Source organism: Laccaria bicolor, genomic scaffold (genome assembly GCF_000143565.1).
Source record: "Laccaria bicolor S238N-H82 LACBIscaffold_76 genomic scaffold, whole genome shotgun sequence".
Classification (NCBI taxonomy): Eukaryota; Fungi; Basidiomycota; class Agaricomycetes; order Agaricales; family Hydnangiaceae; genus Laccaria; species Laccaria bicolor.
In genome coordinates this window covers 107,459-133,192 of record NW_001889947.1, presented here as the reverse complement: position 1 = coordinate 133,192, position 25,734 = coordinate 107,459, and the positions used below count along the sequence as shown (strand labels likewise).

At 47.3% G+C, this 25,734-nt stretch overlaps 10 protein-coding genes across 10 annotated transcripts in view; 5 read left to right on the top strand and 5 right to left on the bottom strand.

The window, feature by feature from the left end:
* Positions 1–2,490: 2,490 nt before the first annotated feature.
* Positions 2,491–3,788, top strand: LACBIDRAFT_335106 (uncharacterized protein; the record flags this gene model as incomplete). The annotated part of the gene is made up of 11 exons (XM_001889974.1): positions 2,491–2,636; positions 2,688–2,770; positions 2,824–3,018; positions 3,051–3,207; positions 3,257–3,278; positions 3,409–3,411; positions 3,474–3,476; positions 3,544–3,546; positions 3,614–3,616; positions 3,684–3,686; positions 3,783–3,788. 11 exons carry the CDS (start codon positions 2,491–2,493, stop codon positions 3,786–3,788), a joined length of 624 nt encoding a protein of 207 aa, XP_001890009.1.
* Positions 3,789–4,008: 220 nt separating this feature from the next.
* On the bottom strand, positions 4,009–4,764 carry LACBIDRAFT_335105 (uncharacterized protein; the record flags this gene model as incomplete). Its single annotated transcript, XM_001889958.1, has 4 exons — positions 4,009–4,155; positions 4,308–4,345; positions 4,408–4,437; positions 4,641–4,764. 4 exons carry the CDS (start codon positions 4,762–4,764, stop codon positions 4,009–4,011), a joined length of 339 nt encoding a protein of 112 aa, XP_001889993.1.
* Positions 4,765–5,848: 1,084 nt separating this feature from the next.
* Positions 5,849–7,393, top strand: LACBIDRAFT_335104 (uncharacterized protein; the record flags this gene model as incomplete). The annotated part of the gene is made up of 18 exons (XM_001889973.1): positions 5,849–5,877; positions 5,927–5,929; positions 5,997–5,999; positions 6,067–6,069; positions 6,137–6,139; positions 6,209–6,211; positions 6,279–6,281; positions 6,351–6,353; positions 6,421–6,423; positions 6,491–6,493; positions 6,631–6,633; positions 6,701–6,703; positions 6,741–6,753; positions 6,812–6,814; positions 6,889–6,924; positions 6,993–7,038; positions 7,094–7,300; positions 7,371–7,393. 18 exons carry the CDS (start codon positions 5,849–5,851, stop codon positions 7,391–7,393), a joined length of 390 nt encoding a protein of 129 aa, XP_001890008.1.
* A 3,551-nt stretch (positions 7,394–10,944) lies between these two features.
* LACBIDRAFT_316662 (uncharacterized protein) lies at positions 10,945–11,812 on the top strand (the record flags this gene model as incomplete). Its single annotated transcript, XM_001889972.1, has 3 exons — positions 10,945–11,339; positions 11,550–11,671; positions 11,727–11,812. The coding sequence occupies 3 exons, from the start codon at positions 10,945–10,947 to the stop codon at positions 11,810–11,812; spliced, it is 603 nt and encodes a 200-aa protein (XP_001890007.1).
* A 1,674-nt stretch (positions 11,813–13,486) lies between these two features.
* On the bottom strand, positions 13,487–14,594 carry LACBIDRAFT_316661 (uncharacterized protein; the record flags this gene model as incomplete). The annotated part of the gene is made up of 4 exons (XM_001889957.1): positions 13,487–13,651; positions 13,823–14,016; positions 14,071–14,123; positions 14,176–14,594. 4 exons carry the CDS (start codon positions 14,592–14,594, stop codon positions 13,487–13,489), a joined length of 831 nt encoding a protein of 276 aa, XP_001889992.1.
* A 148-nt stretch (positions 14,595–14,742) lies between these two features.
* Positions 14,743–15,096, bottom strand: LACBIDRAFT_316660 (uncharacterized protein; the record flags this gene model as incomplete). Its single annotated transcript, XM_001889956.1, has 1 exon — positions 14,743–15,096. One exon carries the CDS (start codon positions 15,094–15,096, stop codon positions 14,743–14,745), a length of 354 nt encoding a protein of 117 aa, XP_001889991.1.
* Positions 15,097–17,004: 1,908 nt separating this feature from the next.
* LACBIDRAFT_316659 (uncharacterized protein) lies at positions 17,005–17,224 on the top strand (the record flags this gene model as incomplete). Its single annotated transcript, XM_001889971.1, has 2 exons — positions 17,005–17,090; positions 17,146–17,224. 2 exons carry the CDS (start codon positions 17,005–17,007, stop codon positions 17,222–17,224), a joined length of 165 nt encoding a protein of 54 aa, XP_001890006.1.
* Positions 17,225–18,161: 937 nt separating this feature from the next.
* Positions 18,162–18,789, top strand: LACBIDRAFT_316657 (uncharacterized protein; the record flags this gene model as incomplete). The annotated part of the gene is made up of 5 exons (XM_001889970.1): positions 18,162–18,257; positions 18,314–18,423; positions 18,479–18,544; positions 18,595–18,646; positions 18,694–18,789. 5 exons carry the CDS (start codon positions 18,162–18,164, stop codon positions 18,787–18,789), a joined length of 420 nt encoding a protein of 139 aa, XP_001890005.1.
* A 1,327-nt stretch (positions 18,790–20,116) lies between these two features.
* LACBIDRAFT_316656 (uncharacterized protein) lies at positions 20,117–20,335 on the bottom strand (the record flags this gene model as incomplete). The annotated part of the gene is made up of 1 exon (XM_001889955.1): positions 20,117–20,335. One exon carries the CDS (start codon positions 20,333–20,335, stop codon positions 20,117–20,119), a length of 219 nt encoding a protein of 72 aa, XP_001889990.1.
* A 927-nt stretch (positions 20,336–21,262) lies between these two features.
* LACBIDRAFT_335101 (uncharacterized protein) overlaps positions 21,263–25,734 on the bottom strand; it is a gene marked incomplete at both ends in the record, with an annotated part of 6,020 nt that continues 1,548 nt past the window's right edge. Inside the window, 22 exons of the mRNA XM_001889954.1 lie at positions 21,263–21,605; positions 21,657–21,791; positions 21,841–21,926; positions 21,981–22,031; positions 22,142–22,169; positions 22,224–22,389; positions 22,439–22,696; positions 22,899–23,046; positions 23,103–23,235; positions 23,282–23,376; positions 23,423–23,481; positions 23,574–23,671; positions 23,722–23,842; positions 23,897–24,094; positions 24,404–24,425; positions 24,493–24,570; positions 24,610–24,685; positions 24,792–24,866; positions 24,974–25,035; positions 25,086–25,152; positions 25,209–25,464; positions 25,542–25,657. Coding sequence (XP_001889989.1) covers positions 21,263–21,605; positions 21,657–21,791; positions 21,841–21,926; positions 21,981–22,031; positions 22,142–22,169; positions 22,224–22,389; positions 22,439–22,696; positions 22,899–23,046; positions 23,103–23,235; positions 23,282–23,376; positions 23,423–23,481; positions 23,574–23,671; positions 23,722–23,842; positions 23,897–24,094; positions 24,404–24,425; positions 24,493–24,570; positions 24,610–24,685; positions 24,792–24,866; positions 24,974–25,035; positions 25,086–25,152; positions 25,209–25,464; positions 25,542–25,657 — 2,671 coding nt within the window. The remainder of the gene's footprint in view (positions 21,606–21,656; positions 21,792–21,840; positions 21,927–21,980; positions 22,032–22,141; positions 22,170–22,223; positions 22,390–22,438; positions 22,697–22,898; positions 23,047–23,102; positions 23,236–23,281; positions 23,377–23,422; positions 23,482–23,573; positions 23,672–23,721; positions 23,843–23,896; positions 24,095–24,403; positions 24,426–24,492; positions 24,571–24,609; positions 24,686–24,791; positions 24,867–24,973; positions 25,036–25,085; positions 25,153–25,208; positions 25,465–25,541; positions 25,658–25,734) is intronic.

Here is a 25,734-nt window from a genome sequence, read left to right as displayed (position 1 = left end):
TTGCTGTTGGACAGTAGAACAGCTGGCTAGCCATGACAACAATGAAGAAAAGGGCCAACTTCGGTACGGACAACGTGAGTTGTGTCATTCGATGCGGGTGCACGTTCTTACAGGCTTTGATGTAGACTTGTCCCCTGATGGTGGGGAGCATACTCAAGATCGGAGGTACGTCTTCAAGCAACGAGTGAACGTGGAAACGTACACGGACGAATGAGTAGGGGGTGTGAGAAGAGAAGATGGGGTGAAGAGCGAAAGGATGGCTGTGGCGATTCTTGGCTGAGACAGGGACTTCATCGGCAAAATGGGGTGGTACATCACGATAGAATTGTAGCTGATAATCGTACCAAGTAGTGCTTGGAAGTTAGGTTAATTAACTGGAAAATAACCGAGACCAGACCGGACCTAACCGCAAAAAAACCGGACCGCGGTTAGTGGTTAGTCAATTCTGGAAATGAAATAACCGGTTATTTTGCGGTTAACTAACCGTTAAAAAACCGGTTACAACCGGTTACAACCGACCCTATTTTACCCCTTCAAAACGCATCTAAAAGCATGAGAAACGCTAAAAATCTGACAGAGTTATGGTCAAATCTCTAAATTATTGGCTAAAATAGTAGGCTTTCAAGAATATTATTATAAAATTGTCAATTCTTCACCGAATTTAGCGATCTTGGGCTTGTTTTAAAGCTACGACGCATGGCAATAATGTTTACTGCAAGGAATATGAGAAATATACGCCGTTTTAATCGATTTTCTATTTTTTCGGTCCTAACCGGTTAGTAACTGCAACTAACCGGTTTTCATCGGTTATCTTCGGTCCAGTTAGGTTATTTTGGGTCTGGGAACGAACCCTAACCGGTCTCGGTCTCGGTTAGAGCCCCTGGGCACCCAATAACCTAACCTAACCGGACTTTCAAGATCCTAGTACCAAGTAGGCTTTAATTTCATACTGCCCATGTTACAGCCACTTCTTCAACCTTCTAGTCTTTCAGTTACCGTAGTTCGAGTCCTCTGCGTGGTCAATGAGGGAAAATGGCGTCGTGGAAAGAAGCCCGCTGCCGAGGAGACTTGTCTGTGCTAAGTGGCGAACTCATGCCACTGCTGGAGCTCGAATGGCGACTCGAAGGGGCATTCACCTGGACTGTAACAAAACTTCAGGGAAAGTTAACCTGGAGTTTGTACTCACCCTCTCCCTCGCCGTTTGGTTGATGTTCAGGCCTCAGGTCTGGCAACAAACTTGCGCGCTTTCACGATCGTCGTGGGCAGATTTGAAAAGCTCGGTTGGGGAGCCAATGTCGTGTGTATATATTGGAAATTGAGTCAAGGGAATAAAGTTGTACGAACGGAAGAAGCTGGGAGAAGCGAGTCAGTGACTTCACTCGAGTGGCTGACCCAGCATAACCAAACAATACACTGCCCGTGGCGCTTACTTTGATTCTTCACCACTTCCACCATCTCAGGCATCCCAGCGACAAATGTCTCTTTCCAATGTTGAATCCCAAGCCGTGGAGGATATAGAAAGACAACAGGAATGAGCACGCAGAGTTCGAAACCTCACCACGCGTTTTCGCGTCCTCATCATTGGCCGCGCCAATGCGGGGAAGACAACCATCCTCCAACGAGTTTGCAATACAACGGAAAAGCCAAAAATTTTCAATTGGAAGGGTCATGAGGTATTCCATGTGCAGCCATCATCATATATCATTATTGATGTGAAAAAGATTGACTTGTCCAAGCTCGATCCAACTGCACAGGTAATGTGGATCTACACTCTCTACTACATTTTACTGAAAGTGTTGCAGAGAGGGGAGCATGATATTGAGAATGAAATGATTAGTGTTTAAAGGTTCAGTTCAGTCCGGTTTTTTGCCCCGAAAACGCGCAACCGTGGACCGCAACCGGTCCAGGACTGACCCAGATATTGAGGGAACCGAACCGAACCACCTAGGACCGGTCTTTTGCGGTCCATGATACCGGTTCAGACCGATCCAGACCGGTTTTTTTGCGTATAATTTATTATACCAATATAAACCATTTATATCTCGACTATTATTACTCTGAAAAATAAATGGCTTATATAAAATAGTAAAGCATGTAAATACCCGTCATTCTACCAATTTTCAAGAGATTTAATGAAGATTTGACATAGCTATGACTGAAACTGAATTACATCTCCTAGAGACTCGGGTAAAATATGGATTTGGTTATATATTTCTCAATTCTTAACCGTTTTTGATGAAACAAAAACCCAATAAAAGGCAATAAACGTGGTTACAAGGCTATGTAACGCACGTGACCGTTTAACCGGTTGCAACCGATTAAAACCGGTCTTTGAACGGTTTTAAAAGATTTTCGAAATGAGGCAACCGGCAACCGGACCAACCCCAAATTGGGGCAACTGCAACCGAAAAAAAGACCGGACCATGGTCCGGTTCAGTTCGGTCCACCGGTTTTTTGCGGTCCTATGGACTGAACCTTTAAATACTAGAAATGATATTTGAGAGCAATACAGCATTTGTCTTCCATGACTCATGTGGCTTTGAAGCAGGCAGAACATCTGAGCTGGATAAAGTCAAGGAGTTTCTGCGAAAACGTTCAACCAACAAAGAGCTCAAGGATCATGTGCATGTGATTTGGTGAGTGACTGAGTTGTGACATTAAAGTGCATCTGAGTACATCTTGTGTAGGTACTGCATCCCAATCAATGATGAAGCTAGGCCAATTACAAGGGCAGAGCTAAATTTTTTCAATGAGTGTGGGACTGGTAGAGGTGGGTAAATTATTGATCATTTCTTGAAGTTTGCCTTTCCTTTTTGTGCACAGTTCCTGTTATTGTGCTGTTTACAAAAGCAGATATGCTTGATGCTCAAACCATCAAGCAGCTGGTCAATACTGGAATGGATGTTGAAGATGCTGCAAACAAAGCTCCAGAAGAGTCAGTTGCCATGTTTGAAAAGAGGTTTGGTCAGCAACTCTACAAGAAAAAGTATCCTCCCAAGGATCATGTGTATTTTCGAGGTATAACAAACTCATTTACTCATTGACAATAGATCAATTGCATTTAACAGATATGCAAAATCCCACAAGTGACTGCAGTGAACTTCTGAGGAAGACAGCAGCCACCTTTTCAGATGATACACTCTTACAGCTGTTTCTTACAGTGCAGCAAAATAATGTGGCTCTGTCAATTGAATATGCAATTAAAAGGTAGTTGCCTCATTTTGAATTATATGCTGGTAAATTGCTGATTATCTAGAATAACAGAGTTGACTTTCCAGGTGGGAAGTTATTCAAAGAAAAGAAAGAGTGGAGGAAGATGGTTGAGAACATACTGAAGTATTTTCCACATATGGTATGTGGACCTTACTTGACTATACAGTGGTAGAATAAAATAATATATATGAACAGGGGGTAAGCCAACATCCAGGAGGTCTCAACTAGATGCTAATGCGATCATGCTTTTGTTATAACAGTGGGTGAGTCAGGATCTGGCTGGCAATTCCTGCTTGTTGCTGACAAGAGCATGCTCTGGGTTTTGAACAGGATGTAAGTCAGAATCTGGCTGGCCCTTCCTGCTTGTTGCTGACAAGAGCATGCTCTGGGTTTTGAACAGGTTGTAAGTCAGGATCTGGCTGGCCCTTCCTGCTTGTTGCTGACAAGAGCATGCTCTGGGTTTTGAACAGGATGTAAGTCAGAATCTGGCTGGCCCTTCCTGCTTGTTGCTGACAACATCAGGAAATCTTGAGACTCTGAATTAACCGTGATTTATATGATTTAAACAGAATTGACTGTAAATTACGCACAAATGACCAGATTGTGACTTTTGAGAGAATTGACAAAATTGAGTAAAATAAAACGGGCACCGTTTAATTGTGCTTAATTGATGATGCCTAGCACACAATTGACCATTCATTTATTATTATTGTACCATTGAATTGATCCTCTTTTTCACAATTAGACATGACAATGGAGAGTTCAAGTCGACGGATTGTATTGCATGGCAACTGACTATACATTATAAACTACGTGAAACAAAAGCCAAAAGAATCTCTTGTTTGAAGCGCTAGCGCCTTCCCTCGCAACCGCTTCACCCTCCTTCCTCCACTCCCTCATCTCAAATGCACCCCACTCCTCTTTCGCGTCGATCCACCATCCCTAACATCGTTTCGCAGCCCATTCACCTCCTCTGCAGTGCTGGAGAACAGTGCGTACATGTTTGCGCATACAGAGGGCGGGGCGGTGTCATTAATCGTACCTGGAGGTGCTTTTGAGGAGAGAGGGGGGACGTAGACCAAACATAGACATACCCTGTTGCACGATTGATGGAGCGCGTGAGGTTGATCAGCTAGTTTTTGTCACATCAGCGGAGTGAGTGGGGTTAAGAGGAAGTGGGAGAGGAAAACATACCTCGACTGCCGAGTTTCGACTCCGACGAGGCTAAAGGCCTTACATAGTTATATCATGGCCGTTCAAGGGTGTTGTCGTCATCGTCATGTTGTGTTGTCATCGTCCAATGTGGCAGAGGGCGAGGTGGTGACGTGGCGGTTGTCGGCAGGTGTTACTATGGCCGCTGGGCGGGTTGTGGCAATTAGCGAGGAGAAAGAAGGGGGCTTGTAGGGCTTACGACATGATGTGCTCACCTGCACCATTATGGACGGCGATGAAGGTATGTGTCGTTGCCGTGTGGACGACGTGGCACATCCGTTGACGTGCCACGTCATCTTCTCCATGCGCCGTCAACGCTCGTTTCAGTGCCATGGCCATAGATGTCGTTGCGCTGACGATGCAAGGCAGCGGTCACGAAGAATGAGTGGTGACGGTGATGGGGATGGTGGTGGGAGGGGGAATAGAAAGTGCAGGACAAACAAGGAGGAAGTTCAACAATCAACAACGTCACGTGTGTCGGAGTTTGAACTGACTTAAACATTTCTGAAAGATTTACCGCCGTTCCCGAACCACTCCCTTCTTATGCATTCCATGACCAGCCCACGCGTCCTGACAAACACCACCACGAATAGGACGTGGCCACCAAGTATCGAGGTCAATGAGCACCATCAGGGCGAGCGCCGTGGAAACGGTATCAACATTGCGTGCCGATGGTGAGGACTGCAATGAAGGTGAGTACCCCAACCCATGTGCCCAACTCATAATGCTGACGGCCCCACTACCTCTAATGTTGCTGGCGCACTTTGCCGCCCCACCATCTTTACCAATGTACCCTGCCTGCAGTTGTGATGCTTCCCCACCACCACCACCACCTCTGCTACTGCTGTTGCTGTGGCCCAATTGCCACCTTTTTCACCGCTGTTGCCGCGGTCTGTCTACCACCTTTCTCATCGCCGTTGGCGCTCCACACACAGCGATTGAGCAACCACACCTGCCTACTACTGATGATGCAGCCGTCGATAACGCTTACGCTCTTGCTTACTGTTGTCAATGCGGCTTGGGGTCTCACTACAGACTCCGCTATTGACACGAGCCTCTGTTGTCATTGACATGATTAACACCCACACGCTGCATGTCCTCCACCGCTATCGACAATGCTGCCCTGTGTCTGTGTCTCTGCAGTCAATTAACATAGAACCTCAAAATGTTAGTAATAGAATCAATTGAATTGATATACTTATAACCATATGATCACCTCCAACTGTGTATCTATATATCTCAACATATTTTTGCAGAGAAACAAATGGGGCTTTTCCACTTTTTAGTATAAGTGTGAACAATGTAAATTTTTATTTTTCAATTGAGAAGAATTGATGAGGATTTATGAATGATTGTGCACAATTGACATCTCCATTTTCTGTTAAGAAGAATTGAGATGAATTCTCCAACAATTGTGCACAACATGTTTAACCTGCTGAATTGTGCACAATTGTGAGTTTTGGATTTTCCTGATGAAGAGCATGCTCTGGGTTTTGAACAGGTTGTAAGTCAGGATCTGGCTGGCCCTTCCTGCTTGTTGCTGACAAGAGCATGCTCTGGGTTTTGAACAGGCTGTAAGTCAGGATCTGGCTGGCCCTTCCTGCTTGTTGCTGACAAGAGCATGCTCTGGGTTTTGAACAGGCTGTAAGTCAGGATCTGGCTGGCCCTTCCTGCTTGTTGCTGACAAGAGCATGCTCTGGGTTTTGAACAGGATGTAAGTCAGAGGATCTGGCTGGCCCTTTCTGCTTGTTGCTGACAAGAGCATGCTCTTGGTTTTGAACAGGATGTAAGTCAGGATCTGGCTGGCCCTTCTTGCTTGTTGCTGACAAGAGCATGCTCTGGGTTTTGAACAGTATGTAAGTCAAGGGATCTGGCTGGCCCTTCCTGCTTGTTGCTGACAAGAGCATGGTCTGGGTTTTGAACAGCAAGTAAGTCAGGATCTGGCTGGCCCTTCCTGCTTGTTGCTGACAAGAGCATGGTCTTGGTTTTAAACAGTGAGTAAGTCAGGATCTGGCTGGCTCTTCTTGCTTGTTGCTGACAAGAGCATGGTCTGGGTTTTGAACAGTATGTAAGTCAAGATCTGGCTGGCCCTTCTTGCTTGTTGCTGACAAGAGCATGGTCTGGGTTTTGAATGGTATGTAAGTCAGGATCTGGCTGGCCCTTTGTGCTTGTTGCTGACCAGAGCATGCTATGGGTTTTGAACAGGATGTAAGTCACCATCTGACTGTTCTTCTCTACTTGTTGTTGATAAGAGGGTGGCCTGTGTTTTAAATAGAAGGTAGGTCTCAGCTTTCTTCTCTTTTCATTTTGCTAAGAAATGATGAGATTGTGAGTTCAGTTCTACAATTTTAGAAAAACACTTATGAAACTGCACTTGTTCAAATAGGCAGTCAGTATTTTATTGTTTCTTCCAATATTTTTATAAAAACCAGTAGTATTGACTGAACCAATTACTATTTTTAGGCAAAGGATGTCCTCAATCATACAGACTGGTCCTTGGTAAACCTTCACTAACTTCACTGTGTAAATGCTATTCATTATTCTGACCACCACATAATTCTATCCAGATTCACAATACCAAATCCTTCAAGGACATTGCATTTCTATGTATTGGTGTGTCTACTCTCATTTATGACCACTCTATCATAACTATTATTTTACTGCTCAGTGACTGCTATCATTGCAGAGCACTCTTTCTTTCTGTGGAAACAGAATCCTTCAAAGTCCACTGCCCCCTTCAAATCAGCCATTCAAAAGTTCAACTTGTCTGCTGACATGGCAAAAATCAATACTGCCATTGAGGAGGCCTCTCATATGAAAACCAAGGAACAAAAGAAACAGGCTCTTGTAAAGATTGCTATGGACAATCGTCTTTGTGAGTATCAATATTCCAAGTCTTCCAAGGTCTTCTCATTTATTTGATTTTAGCTTTATAAAAGTTTCAGCCCACCTTCCCAGAATTTCATAAATGCAGCACATGTCTCTAGTTACCACCCATTATGATGCACCTTTTGCCTTGTTGTTCCCAAAAAAATAGATAGTCTCATTTGAGCAAAAGAAAGTTAAGGATGGTAATTTCTTCAAAAGTCCACAAGCTTTTCATGTTCTCAAGCTTCCACGGCTTGAGGGTGCCCTTGAGTTGTCTTCATAGTGTATGTGTATGGGAGTTCAAAGAGTTGTTAGAGGGGGGTGAGATGATACATGATTTATGTATTCTCTAAAGTCTGTCAGAAAAACATGAAAGATACTGATACATATTCCACATTCCAACGTATTCACAAAGAAAGAGGGGCTCTAAGTACCAACAGTGGTAAAAAAAATACAGGTACAAGAAACGACGGCTAGCAATGAGGGAGGACTGGGGAGGTACAGATGAAGGGAGAGTGGCATCAAACTCAAAAGGACGTAGTTGAGTCAACCTCAATAGTCGGCACGATGCTTGCAATAAACTTGAGGAAAACAACCAGATAAAAATCGACCCTCATCCCCTCCACCTCCTCTTCCTCAGCCCCAGCTTGCAGCTGTTGAACGTCCTTGGCACTCCCAGACGACTTTCGGCTGAACAGCCATTTCTTCTCTTTCTTTGGGGTGTCCTTGCCCGAGGAAGAGGATTTACCGCGCTGCGCCAGCTGTTCCTCAACCATGCTGTTGTTCATCCGTTCTATCACTTTCTTCATGACACTGGCATGTTTGCATGGATGCATGGAGGCGGCTTGGAGTAGTGTTTGGAAGTCCGGTCTCGTGACTGGAAAAAGACTGTAACCAGACCGGACCAAGACCGCAAAAGACCGGACCTGCGGTTACAGTCTTTTATTTTTGAAATGTAAAGACCGCAAAAAAACCGGTTAACGTGACCGGTCTTTTTTAGCCCCTTAAATACCCTTTAAAACGCACCCAAGAACGTACGATTTGGTAAAAAAACGAGAGAGATATGAATTAAAATGTAAATTACTTTTGGGAATAATAGATGTACCAGACTCTTTTTATAGAAGCACCAATTCCTAACGGAATTTAACGTTCTTGGGCTCGTTTTGAAGCTATTAGAAATGTTAATAAATTTACCGATTCATAATTTTAAAATACTGGCCTAAAGACCGGTCATAAACCGGTTAAAACCGATGCAGACCGAAACCGGTCTATAGACTGCAAAAAACCGCGGTCTGCGGTCTTTTTGCGGTCCGGTCTGGTCTTTTGACTTCTGGGGAAAAGGCAGACCGGTTACGGTTACGGTTAACGCCCCTGGGCATCAAAAAACCAGACCGAACCAGACTTTCAAACACTAGCTTGGAGAGAGGCGGAGTGGATGAATGGTTCAATCGTTACTGTTTTCTGGGCATGGTCTGCTGAGACATCTTGGAAGATTTGGGAGGGGGTCAGTGGGGTGCGGTTCTGTCATTTCGATTAGCTAGTGTAGAAAAAAGGGAAGAAGGTAAAGGCAAACCTCATCGTAGTCGATCAGCCAAACGCGTGGGGTCTGGTAATACTTGTCGTATGTGATCATTACGTTGTACGTGCGGACTTGAAGAAGATTGCCCTTTGCGACTTCCACATTGGCACTACAAAGAGATCATCAGTGCGCTTCAAATTCCAGCAAACCCAACAACGTACCTTGCATCAACCACCCCAGCAGCAGCAGGTATAGCGGACGCCTTGGGCGCAGCCGCACCCGTAGCCTCATCATCCCCCTCCTCCAAATCATCCTCCTCCATATCAGGGATATCATCCAAATCAGGCATCTCCGGCCCAATGCCCTCACCCCCTCCCCCGCCCAACGACACGCCCCCCAAGCCCCTCGAAATCCTCTCCTCATCCTCATGGGGCCCATCACCATCCAAATCAGGGATATCCGCAATCTCACCCACGTTCATCGCAGAGTCCATTTGATGCGCCTGCTGACCCGTGTGTGTCTCAACCCACTCGTCGCCGTCTGCGGAGGGCGAAGAGTAGTGTTCGAAAGTCCGGTTAGGTCTGGTTATTGGGTGCCCAGGGGCTCTAACCGAGACCGAGACCGGTTAGCCTTTGTCCCGAAACCTAAAATAACCTAAGTGGACCGCAACTAACCGGTTACGGTCGGTTATTTGCAGTTACTAACTGGTTAGGACCGAAAAATAAAGAATCGGTTATAACAAGGCAAATATGCTCATATATATCTTGATAGATATTATTTCTGCATATTCTAGCTTTAAAACGAGCCCAAGAACGCTAAAATCGGTGAAGAATTGACATATTTATGCAATTATCCTTGAAAGTCTACACATTTGAGTGATATTTTAGAGATTTGACCGTAACTTAGTCAAAATTTAAGTGTTTTCGACGTTCTCAAGTGCGTTTTGAAGGTGTATAATAGGGCTGGTTATAACCAGTTATTCCATTTTCGAAATCAACTAACCCTAACCGTGGTTAGGTTAGTGTTGCGGTTAGGTCCGGTTGTTTTCCGGTTATTTTCCGGTTAACTAACCTAACTTTCAAACACTAGCAAAGAGGAATCAGTGAAGGAGAGGAGACGCTCAGCGTCCTCGTCTGCGTCTGTGTAGGCTAGGGAGGTGGCGCGCCAGAGGCAGGGGACGCCATGCATTACTAGGTATTGTTTCTCGGATGGGAGGAAGTCTCGGGATTTGGAGGCGTCTCCTTTTTCCCTGTTTACAAGTCACTCAATCTTCGCGTAGAAAGGAGGAGGAAGGAAGGAATGGAGGAAGAAGGGGCTCACCATGTCCATACGGGAAACTTGTACACCAAAAAGTCACCTGCAGCGACGAATTCCTCTGTTGTTCATTTCACAGTGAGCAAAAAGGAACGTGATGGATGATCGTGAAACATACCGGGCGTAATACGGTCATGTTCTTTGAATTTGCTCTCTTTGAGAACCTAATAGATGGGCTTGACGGTGAGATGATGCCCAGATCGCGGATAATAAGGCTCACTGGGGTTAGGTACTCGCGCACAGCGAACAGACTGGACTGGATGATATTATGATTAGGAAGGCGGAGGCGAACGACGCGGTTTGTGGACTTACTTGGAGGGCTTGCATGGAGGTTGGACTTGGGTTGAGGGAGAGCTGCGGACGTGGTTGACAATGATAACCCCAATCATTCTGTAGAGAACCTCCTCAAACAACTGCATGGTGCCGAAGTAGAGGCGGTTGAACCTCACCGAAATCTCGATGACGGTGTTGCAGAGTAGATGTGTTCTAGACAACCCAATCAGACCCAATCACGCACAACATGACTTGTTCATCCTTACATCCACTCCTCGTCCAACTGGCCTTGAATTGCAACTACAAACGTACTTAGAACTTTGACACAAAGGTACGTCTCTCGAATTGTGAGCTTCTTTCTTACAACATAAAATGGCCATCCTCAGAATCCAGATGCGCGTGATGATCAAGTCCTGCTCAAGGCCTACTCACAGGCCACCACTCTAGAAACACACACAAGTGCTCGTACGTGACCAGTACGTCGGTGTAAACCATAACTCGTTGAAGCACTATCCGACACCCCTACATAAACCCAACATAATCACATGGCTTCGACCCTCCTTTGCCCTCCCTCACCAGTTCAAGCTTCAGATCCTAATCCTGCCGTTCGAGTTTACATGGCCGACTTTACCAGCGTCCCTGGGTGCAGAGGAGGATATACAAGAGGAGACACACACACACAGATGAGGAGTACGACACATCATGTGAGAAGCGACACACCAGGTAACAATCTGTCGTTCTTCATTTTCGGGTGTGTCGTGCATAAATTTGAATCTCCGCGACAAATTACGAGTGTGATGCTCCTGTCACGACCGCTTTCTCATCACCACCACTGCCATTTGCTTGCCTGTGCCCCACCACCCCCTCGCTCTCTTCCTGCGCGTCTCGCACCCTTGCTATGGCTGAAAAGGACCAAGAGAACGGTCACAGGTCCCTTCAGGTGAGTTTCCACTCTGTTCAGCCCCGAATTTTTGCTAACGACCCACCACCATCACCTCCCACACCCTGTGCCACGGCAAACGCGACCACCGCCCCCATTTAAACCCCCCCTCGCAAACGAAACCCTTGGATTACAACTAACCGCCCATGAAAACGCTCACAAAACCGCCCATCTACCCATGACGGCAACAACCCAGCACCCAGGATAAAGCACCCACGCTGATGGAATCGGCCCACGAAAATACCCCCACAGACAGAATCCAGCACTGAGGCCCATCGACGAGGATCCAGCGCCACTTGGCGAACCAACAGGGGCACCCACCGTGCAGCCAGGTGTGTACCCCGCACCTCCCCACTAACTAACCCCGAATGACGGCGAAAACGCCAGCACCCTTTGCGACGAGGCCACCTCTGCGTCCCACTCGACCACAGCCGCCGGAACCACATACTGACACCCAGATGCACCAACACTAGGCCGTTGACATTGAGGATTCTTGGTGGGTTCATTCCGGGGTCGCGAGGTTGCTCCCTCTCTTAAAATTTATGTATAACTTTGTATAGTAAGTAGTTTAAGGAATAAAACTTATAATCCTAAATTTTACTTGAGCATGGAGAGGCAGATTTCGACTTAACCACAGAATCTTTGGTGTATGATACATAGCTAATTTCCGTCACACATGAAAATTTCATTTTCTGACAATCCAAAAAGGGCGGAATCAATCGAGATAGTATGGTATCATGCGGATAAGATTCGACACACCTTCCTGAACAAGTGACCGACATTTGCCATCAAATGTGTTTAGGCTCGTGACCAGCCTGTATATGAGAACTTGTATATCGCAGGACTTTCTTCATATACAGACGGTCACCGGTCTAAAATGTGTTGAACGTTGGACAGGTGTGTCGTTCTCCATCACGTGTGTCGTGTCTCATTTCTGTGTGTGTGTGTCGACTCTTGTCCGTCCTGTTCTCCCTCCACTTCAAATTCTATCAACCCTTCATCTCTACCCTCATTCAAATTTCCTTCTACGCCTCGGACAACATAGACTCTGCCTCGTCATTTCTGCATGATCGCCACATGAAGTCCTTCATCCACTGTTAGAATCGACGTGTTCGATGCTGGGTGGAGCGCGGCTGAAGGTGTTGTGCTTAATTTCAGGTTTCCAGGGAGGAGGGATTTCCATGGGCCCAAATGACATGAGAGGAAGTTTGAGATCCAAAAAGGTACTTGGGACACAACCTCTACTCCACACAATGCGCACACAATCTCTTGGAATTGAGATTCACCGTTTCGTTGTGCTCCTCAGGTCCAATCTCAGACGGCGGATGCGAACCAGAAGGACGGATGCTTATGCAGAGCATGTTCGTCCGTTAGACCGTTGCAGAAGTGTGTATTGCGCATTATGGGCGTTGTTCCCTCTTGGGACTTTTCGACGTCAACTTCATCTTCGAGGGTGCCATTGACTCCTGCTACCGTGGCGTGGCCTTGTCGAGTTCGTCTTCGATCTCCACCTCGTCAAATTCAACTTTGGATTCTAAAAAACTGAAACCAGGATGGCCGACTACGCTCACAAAGCAGCCACCGCGGCTCCATCTACCTCTCCACCATCTCTTAATACGACCTGCACTGTCACTACATACGTCCTGGGCCTCGTCGGCGAAGGCCTCTTTCGCATCTTCTTAGCCTCAATAAGGAAGGCCCCTGGCTACGCTCCCAGCTCATACTCTCAAACTCCATGGGTCTCCATGATTTTCGTGAAGATGTCGATCAGCAACGGTATGTTTGGCTCCGGGAGTTTTTTGAGAAGGAGGGGTATGGGTTTATCATTAGCCTGCAGCTTTGTAGACAGTGACGTGGGTGCAGAGTGGGGATGCATCCAGGTATGCATATAATTCGTAGAAATATTGAGCATTTTGAAGAACCAAAGCGTGTTGAATTCTTGTGCGATTCCGGTTACGATACGCGTTTCATGAACCCTCCGATGTTTCAGTCATGAATGCAGAGAACGCAACTGTATGTACAATTCATGAGAGCACAACAAATTTCAGCTTGATTCACCTTTAGGATCCTTGCGAGGTGTTGTAGTGACAATCTCGAATGGAAGGGACATTCCACGCCAAAAAATGAAGAAAAGTTGGTGAGCCTACTTATTCAGACATTTTCATATATACATACATGAGTTCGCTACTTTGCACGCTTGTGGAACATAACTTTACCCTGCGAACGTTCTTCAGCAGGGCGTTCGAACATATTTGCGTGAATAATTGCAGAGAGTCGTCTATCCTGTTCGTCCGAGGGTCTTCTTCGAGATACTGAATGGATTTGTTAGCATGGCTACCAACAACGTGGCCGAAAAATGAGAGTTGAGAAAGGAACCACAAAACGAAACAGAGAAGCACGCTGGTGGTTGCCACGTTTCATAAGGAAGTGATACTTAGAAATGGAGGACGGCGCAAACGCCAAGGGAAGAGAAAGAGACTCGCCTGATCAAATGCGCTCACGGGAGCAACAGAAATGATAGCGTTCGCATCATCGAAGTATGGCACCCACGAGTGTCTCTGTCCTCGAGCACCACCTACGTCAAATAGATGCCAGGTCACAGATTTCCCGTGGATGTTCACATCAAAGATGTGTTCAGCGACTCCCATAGTTTGGATACGAGCATGGAGGATGTCGTCTGGTGGGAAGAGGTGAATATATGCGCGATAAACAGTAAGAATAGCTACGTTACCTATGCTTGGGATGTAGTCCGGCGACGCGACACGCGTGATGTTCTTCAGGAAACTAGAGAAACAAGATCAGAATAGAATACTTGGGACCAAGGTAGGCGACGTACAACTCGGACCATTCATCAAGTTTCAGTTTCCGTTTGGCGATTAACCCCTTAACAGTGGGATGATGCCACAACTCCCAGATATGCTGAACGGAGAGCTCCAGCATTCGCCCAACGTCCTGAACAAAAGGGTCCTGCGGTTCCTGGGGTTCAATCTCACGAGTCTTCTTTTCGCTTTCAGCCGAAAGGCGTTTTTGTTTGATCCTTCCGAGAGCATTCTCGATGGTACAGGCCTGCCAACCACTCCGCACAAAGACGCCGCCCTTACCAGAACCAGACACCGAAATTCCACCACTGAGTCTGTCCGCGAGCTGTGCGTCCGCAGCTACCAATGGGGACAACCTGCGTCGAAGGTTGGCTATCTGAAGGGCGCCGCCCTCTTTCATCGAATGGGAGTGGGAGCCGCCGGCCTCCGACGGCATCAGGGAACTTGGTGATCCTTGGACGATGCTGCCGGTCAAGAGAGAAGTAGATGGTGACGGCTGATCTGCGATACCGTTCCCGCGAGCCTTCTTTGGTATGATAGACTGTGAATCGTCCGCCGATGTAGGTTGCACCTCGGCGTCTTCGTCAAGAGTGTCGTCCAAGCGTAGCTAGGATGTGTTTTAATGAATGAGCGACGTTGAAGTAGATGACCGCTGTCCAAGATGCGCGTTCTTGATCCATCGAAGTGGGTTTATACATGAGCTGGAACTGTTTCTGCAGCGTCGATTTCCCGCTCTCGGCTTGACCAAGGAGAAGAAGCTTGCAGCGCAGGATGAGTATATGCGGCGCATAATTGTAAAGCGCACTGACTTTGACGTCGCCCTTCTTCTTCTTCAATCGCTCCCTCTCCTCCCGCAGGTCGTCGTCGATTTGCTCAGAAATCCGTTTCGCCTCGGCTTCTGCATACAGACGGGACGTACGCTCTGCCTCCGTCTCCATGGGTGATGGTTTGAGGGCGGCGCGGAGATGGGATCATCCTGGCTGTGGAGCGACGGCGTGCGCATTAGTCGAGTGGGCGGAGGCGATGGTGGTGGTTATGAAGAAAGAAAAGAAGACGGCCTGTTGAGCAGGAAATTTAAATGCATTGGATTGGGTTTCACTGGGGATGCCACGCATTACTAGCTATTGTTTGTCTGGTGGGAGGATGTCTCGGGATTGGGGGATGTCTCCTTTTTCCCTGTTCATAGGTTACAACTCAGTTTTCGCGACGAGACGAGGTGAGGAGTGGAGAGGGACTTACCATCCCGACACAGGGAACTGGTGTACCAAAAAGTCACCCCCGCAACGAATTTATCTGTTGCTCTTGAGTAAATGACTCGGACGTAGATGATCGTGGACGTACCGAGTGTATACGGCTGTGTTCTTCGTATTTGCTCTCTTTGAGAACCTAGGTGGGTGATTTGATTGGTGACGGTGAGATGATGGCGGATCATGGGGCTCACTGGGCTTATGTACTTGCGTACGGCGAATAGGTTAGACTGGATTGGTTATGCCTGGATAAGTTGGTAGGAGATGAATGACGCGATTGTGGACTTACTAGGAGGGTGCATGGAGGTTGGGTTGACGGAGAGCTGTTTTTGTATAGAACCTCCTCAAACAACTCCGTGGTGCCGAAGCAGAGGCGGTTGAAACCTCACTGCAGAGTAGTCGCGTTCGACAATCAACATGCGCACGGCGCTCGTGACTCCAACATGGCCTTGTTGCAATTACAAACAACACAAGAGTATGTCTCCCGAATTTTGAGCTTCTTTCTTACAACATAAAATGGCCATCCTCAGATGCGCGTGATGATCAAGTCCCGCTCAAGGCCTACTCACAGGCCACCACTCTAGAAGCACACGCAGTGCTCGTACGCGACCAGTCGGTGTAAACCAGGACTCGTTGAAGCATTATCCGACACCCTCACATAAACCCAACATAAGCACATGGCTTCGACCCTCCTTCGCACTCCCTCGCCCCTTTAGATCTTTAGATCCTAAGTAATCCCGCCATCCAAGTTTACATGGCCCACCTCGCCAGCATCCATCCCTGCGTGCAGAGCCTTCGCAAAGAACCTCCTCCGCCCCTCCAAAGTAATCCTCCAAAATTTCCCTTCCACCTCAATCCCCCATTCTACTTCGAAAGCCTCGTCTTCCGCCTCAACTGCCTCCCCCCCACTTTACATCTTCATCCCTATCCTCATACAAACTTCCCTCTACGCTTCGGACAACACAAGCTCTGCCTCGTCACTTCCACGTCCTCCCTCTATTGTTAGAATTGACGTATTCGATGCTGGGTGGGCGCAGCGCGCGGCTGAGGGTGTTGTGCTTGATTTTAGGTTTCCAATGAGGAGAAATGCCAGGGTTTTCGTGGGACTGAATGCGTGAAAGGAGGGTGAGATTCAGAAAGGGACGACACAACTTCTACTCCACGCAATGCACACATAACGAATCACCAGCTGGTTGTGCTTCTCAAGCCCAATCTCAGACGGCGGACGCGAACGATTATGTGGCGTTGCAGGAGTGTATCATGCACGGTATGGGTGTTGTTCCCTCTTGGGATTCTTCGACGTCGACTTCATCTTCGAGGGTGCCATTCACTGCTGCTACCATTTGTCGAGTTCGTCTTCGACCCCCCCACCCCGTCGAGTCGAACTTTAGATTCTGAAAAATGGAAATCAGCATGGCCGGCCGACCACGCCCAGAAAGCAGCCACCATCTACCTCTCTAGTTCTCCACCATCTCTGAACACGATCTGTACTGCCACTATGTCCCGGGCCTCATCGGCAAGCGACGACTCTTGTACTAGTTTCAGCGTGCTTGAAGTCCTTCATCCCAGTTGTGCTTGAGTTGATGGTGAACCTGCGTGATGCTTTCATTCTCAACTTCAGCTCAGCAGAACTTCGGTTCTGGCTTGTGCTATGAGGTGTCAGCGCGCTTGCGGAAAATCAAGGGGTTTGTACCAACGATTTCGGCGGAAACGTTGACTTTTAAGATTGATATTCAATAGGTTTGAGTACGGCATTCAGGCGTCATCGGTCGTAGGTGGTTCAAAGCGACTGTTCTTTCGCTTCAGTCGACTGGCGTGAAGAACAATGCACGAGTCCAAGCTTGCCACCATCGCTTGAAGAGGCATGGAGTCGGAGATCAATCCGTTTTTCAACGTATGTCCTTTGCTCACATCTGTGTTTTTTCTGTCTCATCAAAAGGTCGTCATTTAGATAATATTCTATGCCGAACTGGGCATTCGTCAAAGAAGCACTGATATGGCTACAACCGCGTGGTGTGGGATGCTCGGGGTCAGACTCTAGCAAGTCCTCATCAATCATTGGTAGAAGTTCACGGCCCTAAACTGCTAACTGTAACTCTAAGCCGTCATGCTGCCCTAGAGTCGTCTAGTCTGGCGCCTGACCAAGTCAGCTGTACATGAAATTTTGCACCAATAAGCGGATGCTGGAAGTTCGCTGCCTCCCTCTAAACACCTGCCTTTGCTGGAGTAGCGGTAAACGACTTTCCAGATTTGCCACTGTCTAAAGCACCTCATGAAGGCACTTAGGTAGCTCGTTCCTTCCTCAGCCCCAAGTGCAGAGATTTCGATCTTGCACCCTTCATGGTGAGCTGTTTCTTGTGCTTCGCGCCTTTTCTGGAGCTGACTGTTCTTACCGTTAAGGACATCGTGGCGGTCTCCGCCATCTCCATTGGGCGCGACATACCCTTCCCTCGCAAAACTTTGCCCTCGGTCCGAATGGCAGGTGTGAAAGTGGTGGGCGCGTGTAAGGTTTTATGGTTTTTACGGAAGCTGCTTGATCTAATTATGAATCGAAAATTGAAGTTGTGCGTCTCGCCGACATCGAGCCCGCCAGCAAAGCACTCTTCGGTGTCATCGGTTGCCTAGGACGATATAAAATTTCTCTAGGGTGACAATGTTTCTGGGTGCCAGGTTCAAAATGAACACCCTTTCCTGTATCCCAAGACACAACAGAAATAGTAGGATGCTGCCCAGTGTAGAACCGATAGTATACGCGAATGACAGGTTTTCCCGTGGCTGCAACTTGTTACGTGTTAGGCATTGCCAACCTGACACTCATACAAACTAGCATCTTCACTCAGTACGCATTGCTTGTCAGTTCTTGTCGAGCTTTTTACCTCGTACGAAGCTGATCATTCTTGATATAAAGAGAATTGTCCCCCACCTCAGCTCTCACGCATTCCCTGATAATCAGTCGCGACAAATCTTGACCGCAGAAGGGTTGTACAACTCAACGCCCATGATCGGCTCAGATTGTGGGTTCGTCGTGTGTAAGGGCCTACGTGTTTCACCAAAATGACGTGTCCAATAACAGGGGGCAAACTCGTGCATCTCATCGCTGTCATAGATTACAAGCAGGACATCAACGTTTCAAGTCGAGGTGGGTCTGTTATATCTTTTCTCACCTGTCTGTATGCTTACCAACAACAGATCGACGACAGTCACGACACCCAATGGCCCGACAGTTCAACGTGCTGAGATGGTAAGCCGTCATCGATGGGAGCTCTTCATATCTGATTTATCAATCAGTTGCCAGGAACGCCCTCCTCACTGCTCAAGATCGACCCAATTTTATCCGAGGGTTTCTCACCGCCTGCTTCAAATCCATTGCCCAGCACTACGTAGACGTGTGGTGCTACAGTCGACATTCTCACAATGCATAACGCCGGTCCCCAGCTTTTTCTATGCATTGTGAGGTTGTATGCAAGGTGAAGCGTGTCACAAAGTGTGACTATTCGTGACCTCTGCTAAAAATGTCACGCTTCCAAAATCATTATGTGTAGCAAGGCGAAAACTAGAGTATTTACATGGTATCGACATCCATGGGAGAGCAACTATTATTGAAAAAAGAGTCGAGAGATGTTTGTTGGAATGAATTTGCTTGAACGCCGCGAAGATGAGCCCTCAACTTGCGCAACTGTTGTTGCAAGAGCTTGGCAAAAGCAGTGTTGACACGCCACGAGCCTCGGAGTGGGCGACACACAGCTTCTCCAAACAGTATTCGTGGCACATAGGCAGATCAGGGTAGATTTTGGCCTCAAAAAAATCAGATACCATGACATGCACAAGAAAATACCTGGTGAATCTGTAGATTTGGTTGTGCATAATCACAAGATCCAGTATGCATTATTCAATACGATATTTCATGCATAAATCCCTGCGTACCGAGTTGGTCCCCAGAAAATCTCATGCATTGTGATATTTATGCATTATTACTATATGCATTGTGAGGATGTCGACTGTACTTAGCGCGGAACGGAAGAAGCTGGTCTGTGCGGTTACGTGGGTCGAGTGTGATGGACGAACTATGTATACTTATCAAGTTGGGGTTTCTATTAGGGCAACGGGGAATGAAAAAATGGAAGGTCGATTTTAATGCAACCACCCCATCAGCTACAAAATTTTCTGGTTGGTATAACATCTGGACCCCTACAAAACCGTCGCATATAGGACTTGAATTGGATTGAAGAGTCGGAATCGCAATTGGTACGTTGTCTATGCCTGTGTCGCATTTCCATAAACCCTTCCTGCACAGATCGGCCCTACAATCGCTGTGTGATCACGTACAGCGTTTTCCATTCAAATTCAGATTGCAAGGTCGCAATCATTCTCGTTTGCGGGTGCGCAGCATAAGAGTTCACTTACCGTAAATTCAAATGACATCTAACCTGCGACTTTCAAGATCCGCCGTCGAGAAAGTCCGCTTCCAGAGGGATGCCACGACGTGCTTCAAACCTGGATAGCTCCCTGGGTCCTGGCTGGCCCTGTGTTGTACTTCGATAGCCTTGTACTTCGATAGCCTGAAAAGGAATAGCATGAGCGACGGCAAGTATCACGGCCACGGAGCTTACCACACCCGCCCCAACGCGCTCCTTGCCCGCCGCAGAACAACCAATATATCGTTCATTGACTCGGAAAACCTACACCAAGATAGAAACCTGAGTTGCGACTTTCAATGAGCTGTTGTTCTTCGAGAAGTCGCTGTCATTTGCGCATTCCGCCATAGCTGAATCTGCGACCTTTGAAGACCAAAATGATCACCTGACGAGCACCCAGCGAACACCCACAAAACCAGCAACAATCTCCCACAAACCATTCCGAGCCTTGCGGTGTCCTTTACAGCTGCGAACAAGACGAGGTCAACAACTGGAGAGACCCACAAGGAGTCCATGTTGAAATTAGACTAGAATATCCTCAGCCGGATGATAGAACGACTAGCATTAGTACTGTACCTAGAATATCCTATGAGAGATATGTGGGTAAGTACTAATGGTGTAAGAACGGCGGGGCACAATACTCACCTCAGCCGGATGATAGAACGACTGAGGAAAGTAGTATGCCCCTGTACAGTACTTATAGTAGTGGGTTACGTAAGGTTCGATCACGATCACGCTGCAGCGCTCAACGGTTCAACAGTCCGGTGTCCAGCCATCCCACGGCGACCCCCGCAATCTTCACGTTACGAGTCCGTCCTTCACGTTCAGGTTCTTGTGATATAGTTTGTTTACTTGGGTGTTCCCCACCAACTTTTCACCACCTTTCTGGATCAGTAAACAAGAATTCACGAACGTCCCTCAATGGGATACATCATCGGATTCACCTCTGCGCCTTATCCTGGGATTTTTTTCGCAATAGTTGCACAGAGCGGTCAATGAACTTATTGAATACCTCATCATCTATAGTCGATACTCATCTTTCGCCTACGATGTTCTACTCACTCGGTTGTAACACGAACAGCAGACTGCTAGGGACTTCAAGGGCTCTTCATGAGTCTTCAACCATGTCATCTGGCACGTTCAGAAGGGAAACGTTTTTGGTCGAGAGCTACATGAGGGAAACTCCGGAAAGGGCATTGTACAAGCTGAAGCAGCCCGCATTAGTAGAGGGAAGCTCTGTTACTGCCTTTCACATATATCCTCCATTTAACCATCACACCAGCTCTTGGTCCTATACAAAGTCATTCTACTGGCTTCTCTTCGTTCAAATTAGTGGCGCACTTGTATTTCTTATTTGATACATCAACTTCGCGGTTCATTTTTGTTCGGATTACGGCACATGTATACAGACAACATCGTACACAGGGAATCAAATCATTAAGTCACGCTTTGCCTACGCCCCAATCCTCGTCCTCATTGTTCTCGAAGGCCTTAACTGCACTTTGTAGCTTCTCCATACTCTCGGGTTTCATCTGATACTCCTTGATCAATTGGATGATCTTCGCTAGAGCTGCATCCCGGTCAAGGCGGCCTGCCAGCTTCACATGTTCCTTAATCTCCTTGTGAACTTTGCTCCTTTCGTCTGAAATGCTGTAGGCCTTAAAGGCGAGCTTGATCAAGCGGCGGGAAAGGTGTAGACGGGCATTCACCAGGAGGCCAAAAATTATTTGCATAATAATTGTGAAGTCAACGATGTATGCCATTAAACGTTGCAGCATGAGTCCCCTAAAGTTTTCCCGCTTAGCGTTTTAACATGGCATAGTGAGGAAGACATACGATTGCTTGTACACATCGAAAATCCATTTTGCCAGAAAGAGAGACGCAACAATAGGAATCACAATGGGAGCAGCAGGTGAAGTTAAACCCCCAATTAACGCAGTCAAGCCACCAAGCAGTGAATAAGCACGGGGACTGACAAGTTGTAAAAAATAAGGTGGCACAGTCGACAAAATTGACATACAATATGGTGTTGGGATCTGACAGCTCGTCATATTGATTCCCAACAAGTTCGATCATTAGCTTTTTCAGTTCCTTGCTTTCCAGATACTAAGAGCACAGTTTCCATAAGTGCGAGAAATGGAATGATGTTAGAGTATTTACCCCGCAACCATCTTGAATGTTCCACACTTCAACGATATCAGTATGTAGAACCTGTAAGCATTCTTCTATAGTTTTTCCTGGAAAGTTCACGCTAGCTGCGAGACCCATCCAATAACCTGACAAAAAAAGGGGTAGCTTAGTTTAACTTTCACTGAGCACACCGAAAGATTCATACGCTTCTTCCCAACCCTTGAAATAGGTGTCAGCATGACATCAAGAGAAGACGAACGTTTGAATGCTCACGCAATCACCGCATCGATCTTTACAGCTGGATTCACGCGTTGGGCGATGGCGGAGACCAGCGCAACATCTTCGGCAACGTCAACTGCCAGGGTGTTTTTAACACAGTCAGCAGTGAGACGGACAAGCTCATTCAACATCTTTCTGGTATCCTTGTATTCTTCATTGGCTGTGTTGGCAAGTATAAGCACAAGCTCAAGATGTCTCTTGTAGCTTACTTGAGACGGCAATGTGCGGAATGTCTATGCCGACGACCTTTTCGAAGGGACCAACACACAATTCTTGGAACTGTGCTGCTGTCTCCTCAGCAAGACGTGCATTTCGGGTTTCCCGATCCAAATGTTTGTTGCGTTTGTGGAACTCTAGATTGTTACCATATTCAACCTGCTCTACCAACTTATCATATTTGGTAAAAACGGTGATCACAGGAACTAAATCAAACAGTGAGCCATCGTTGATCAGAGAACACCAAGAACCTACCAGGGCCAAGGTCTCCGTTAGACTTCATACAGAATAATTCCTCCACCCCAGCCTCGAACAAACGGTCACCTTTAGACAAGGACACCGGGAAACAAAGCCTGCGCAACACCTTCATCAACTTGTTCACTCAGGTGATCGAGGAGCAGTAACCATACCAGACAGCATGCACCTGATCCCTCACATTGGACATCTTCTTACGAGCTTTCAAAAAATCGACCACTTTCTGAAAGTTTTCACCCTCTCCATGCTCGAACCCCTGACTGTCGTGCAGAACAAATCTTCTGTTTTCGCTGGCTATAATCTCAGCATTGATATCCGACACGCCAGCTTCTGAATGAGCCACGGTCTGGGGAAGGACAAGCTTTAGCAGCGGATCTTGAGAAGACGGGGAAGTGACCTCACAGCATCCTTGACGCCGAAGCATTCGTTGATAAGGGAAGATTTCCCTACACCACTCTGTAAAAACAAACTGTGAGCTAATACCTGAGAATAGAGGTATAAGAGAGCTACTTTGCCGATGACCAGGACTCGGAACCTAGCGGTAAGGTAAGTCAGAGTAGTCGGGGATTAAGCAGACTAACCGTTCGACCAACTTGAATAACTCATCCGTTGTGGGTTGTAGGTTGCCCTCGTCGGAGGTTCTGCCTTGGTTAAAGCATTCTAAGATCGATAGCACCTGCATTAGGCGGACGCTTTTGCGTTTGAGGAAGAAGTGCACACACCCCTGCGTATCGGCTAAACTTCAGGACGACATCGAACTTGTCAAATGATTTTGACCATTCTAGAGTAAAAAGTCCTGCATCAGCAAGACAGGAGCGATTGCAGAAGGGAGGTACTTGCCTTGTTTTCCGGAGAAGTGGGGGCCGACCTTACTTAGCAGTTCATCAAGAGGTATCTTGCTCTTCGACGCAGCACGAAACAATCCGCGGAATCGGACTTGCAGATAGAGGGACTCTGAAGGCGAAAGTTGACTGCTTTGACTGGGTTTGTCGTCCAATGCTACACATGATCATCGGCTCACCAGGGGGATGACAACTCAAAGTTGTGGGTCGTTGCATTCAGGAGACAAGGTGATTCCCGCTCGAACGATCCAATCGAAAGTTGGATCGATTTGAGGATGTGCTGGGATTCAACGCAGATTTCTAGCCAATGGGTGTCAGATGTTTGACTTAGGGGGCAAAAACCTGGGAGGTTACCTGTAATCTCAATGCTGGGGCTTCCCGTTGAGCTACCCTTCGCGGTAGACATGGTGGTTTTAATGAAAGGGAGGTGTTTAGCGCTCGGAACACGCTTTACACGGCAGGCATGGGTGAAGACTGACTGAAATAGAAATTTTAGCCTCGTTTGTCTGATAAGGCGCTCGGTGTGACTGTCAGAGGATGTGACGGTATCACCTGCGAGCGCTTGAGCAGTGTTGCTATTGAGTCCGTTGGAATGAAAAGCGAGACAGAAGGTTAGTAGTGTCATCAGTTGTTCACGACCGTCCTCAGGAGGGGTGTTGAGGTGGAGATCGCCTCGAGAAGCGTCCGCGGAAAATAACAAAGGGTGATTTGGGTATCCGAAGTGAGTACAAGGTGTGTCCTATGACTTCCGCCATGCTGTCGGAGACCAGTGCTTAGGAAGGGCATCGCATGATGGTTGGAAGTTCTACAAAGTCCACAATTGTGCCAGCGCACGCCAAGGTCTTTCGGTTGCGAACGTACTGTTGGCCAGGCTACGTTGCGGCTAGTTGATAATCTAGATACAACCTACGTTAGAGGCGAGAGAAAATGGGAATAGAAAGCGTACTTACGGAGAGGAGCGGGTCACATTTGAAAGAAATAGTGTCGAGCTGCGGAGCCATGTGTGCTCCTCCTCCGGTCTCCACAACCTACGGCGTGCATTGACTTTGTGAAAGATGAAATATGACTTTGTAAGGGCATGTTAGAAATTTGTGCGGTGCCACCCCTAGATATGAAATCGAAGCCCCGGTTGCGAACGTGCTTCTAGATTGAAAAAAGAAGGTGAAATTGCGACTTGAATGAAAACAAACGCTATGTAGGCCTAACGAATAGTCAGTAGATAGAATTTTGACGTGTCGCCTTGGCTCACCTGGAGGACAATAATCCCAAGTTGTCATGAAAATGCGCGTCGACATGGTTCACGCCCGCAAATGTCGTTGCAGTGCTAGAAGTCGATGTTCCAGGTGCCATTACTCGTTCTGGTCAAAATGAGCAGAAGCTTTCCTTAACATGTTGACCAAAAGTTTAACCCAATACGGGTGTACCACCAACCCAGTAAAAAAGAGCGTGCGTGTTGGGTCGTGTTGGGTGAAAATCCAGATGGGAGCCAAGACCTAGTATGATAGGTAAGCATATACACAACAAAGCCAGAAACGAGGCTTACTTTCAAAGCAAACCGGTTGAACGTATTGTGAGGTCGCCCCGTTCCCGTTCCTCCGAGGCATCGAAATCTAACCACTAGGCGTCTTTCTGAAACGTGACACGACGAAGTTCCACGGCGCAGTACGGAGAATGCGCTTCGCGACGAGATGAGTCGCGTTGGCGTTGGCATTTCTCAAAAGACGAGCATCGATTGTAGATGACGAGGCTCATGTCGACCTTTCCCTGAGGGATTCTGCAAGATGTAGGCCCCAGCTCGGACGTTCCGCGAAACGGGTGATTCCCTGTGCCGAGGGAACTTCGCATCCGCTGTAGTAAAGGGTTGACATTCATCACAGTCGTGAGAGGCTCCCCGCACTCTTCCACAGAATAGCAATAGTGACCTTGCAAGTTCGCCAAAGTGTCACACTAAACTCTGGATAAGTACCTTCGCCAGTAGAATGAGCATGGCGGAACTCACAATCTCGGTAAGAGCCATCCCCAAGGTTTCGTAAATCCACTAGCCTCCCCTTGATGCCCTTCGGCTTCTCTTGAACGAGGTAGTGAGACCCCAGGTTGCGTTCTTTGGCTGTACTGCTACTGGCATCCAGTTAGTACTTGCGAATGTTCGTCATAAAAATCAATCTAATGAGTTGGTTGGAGGAAACCCGAAG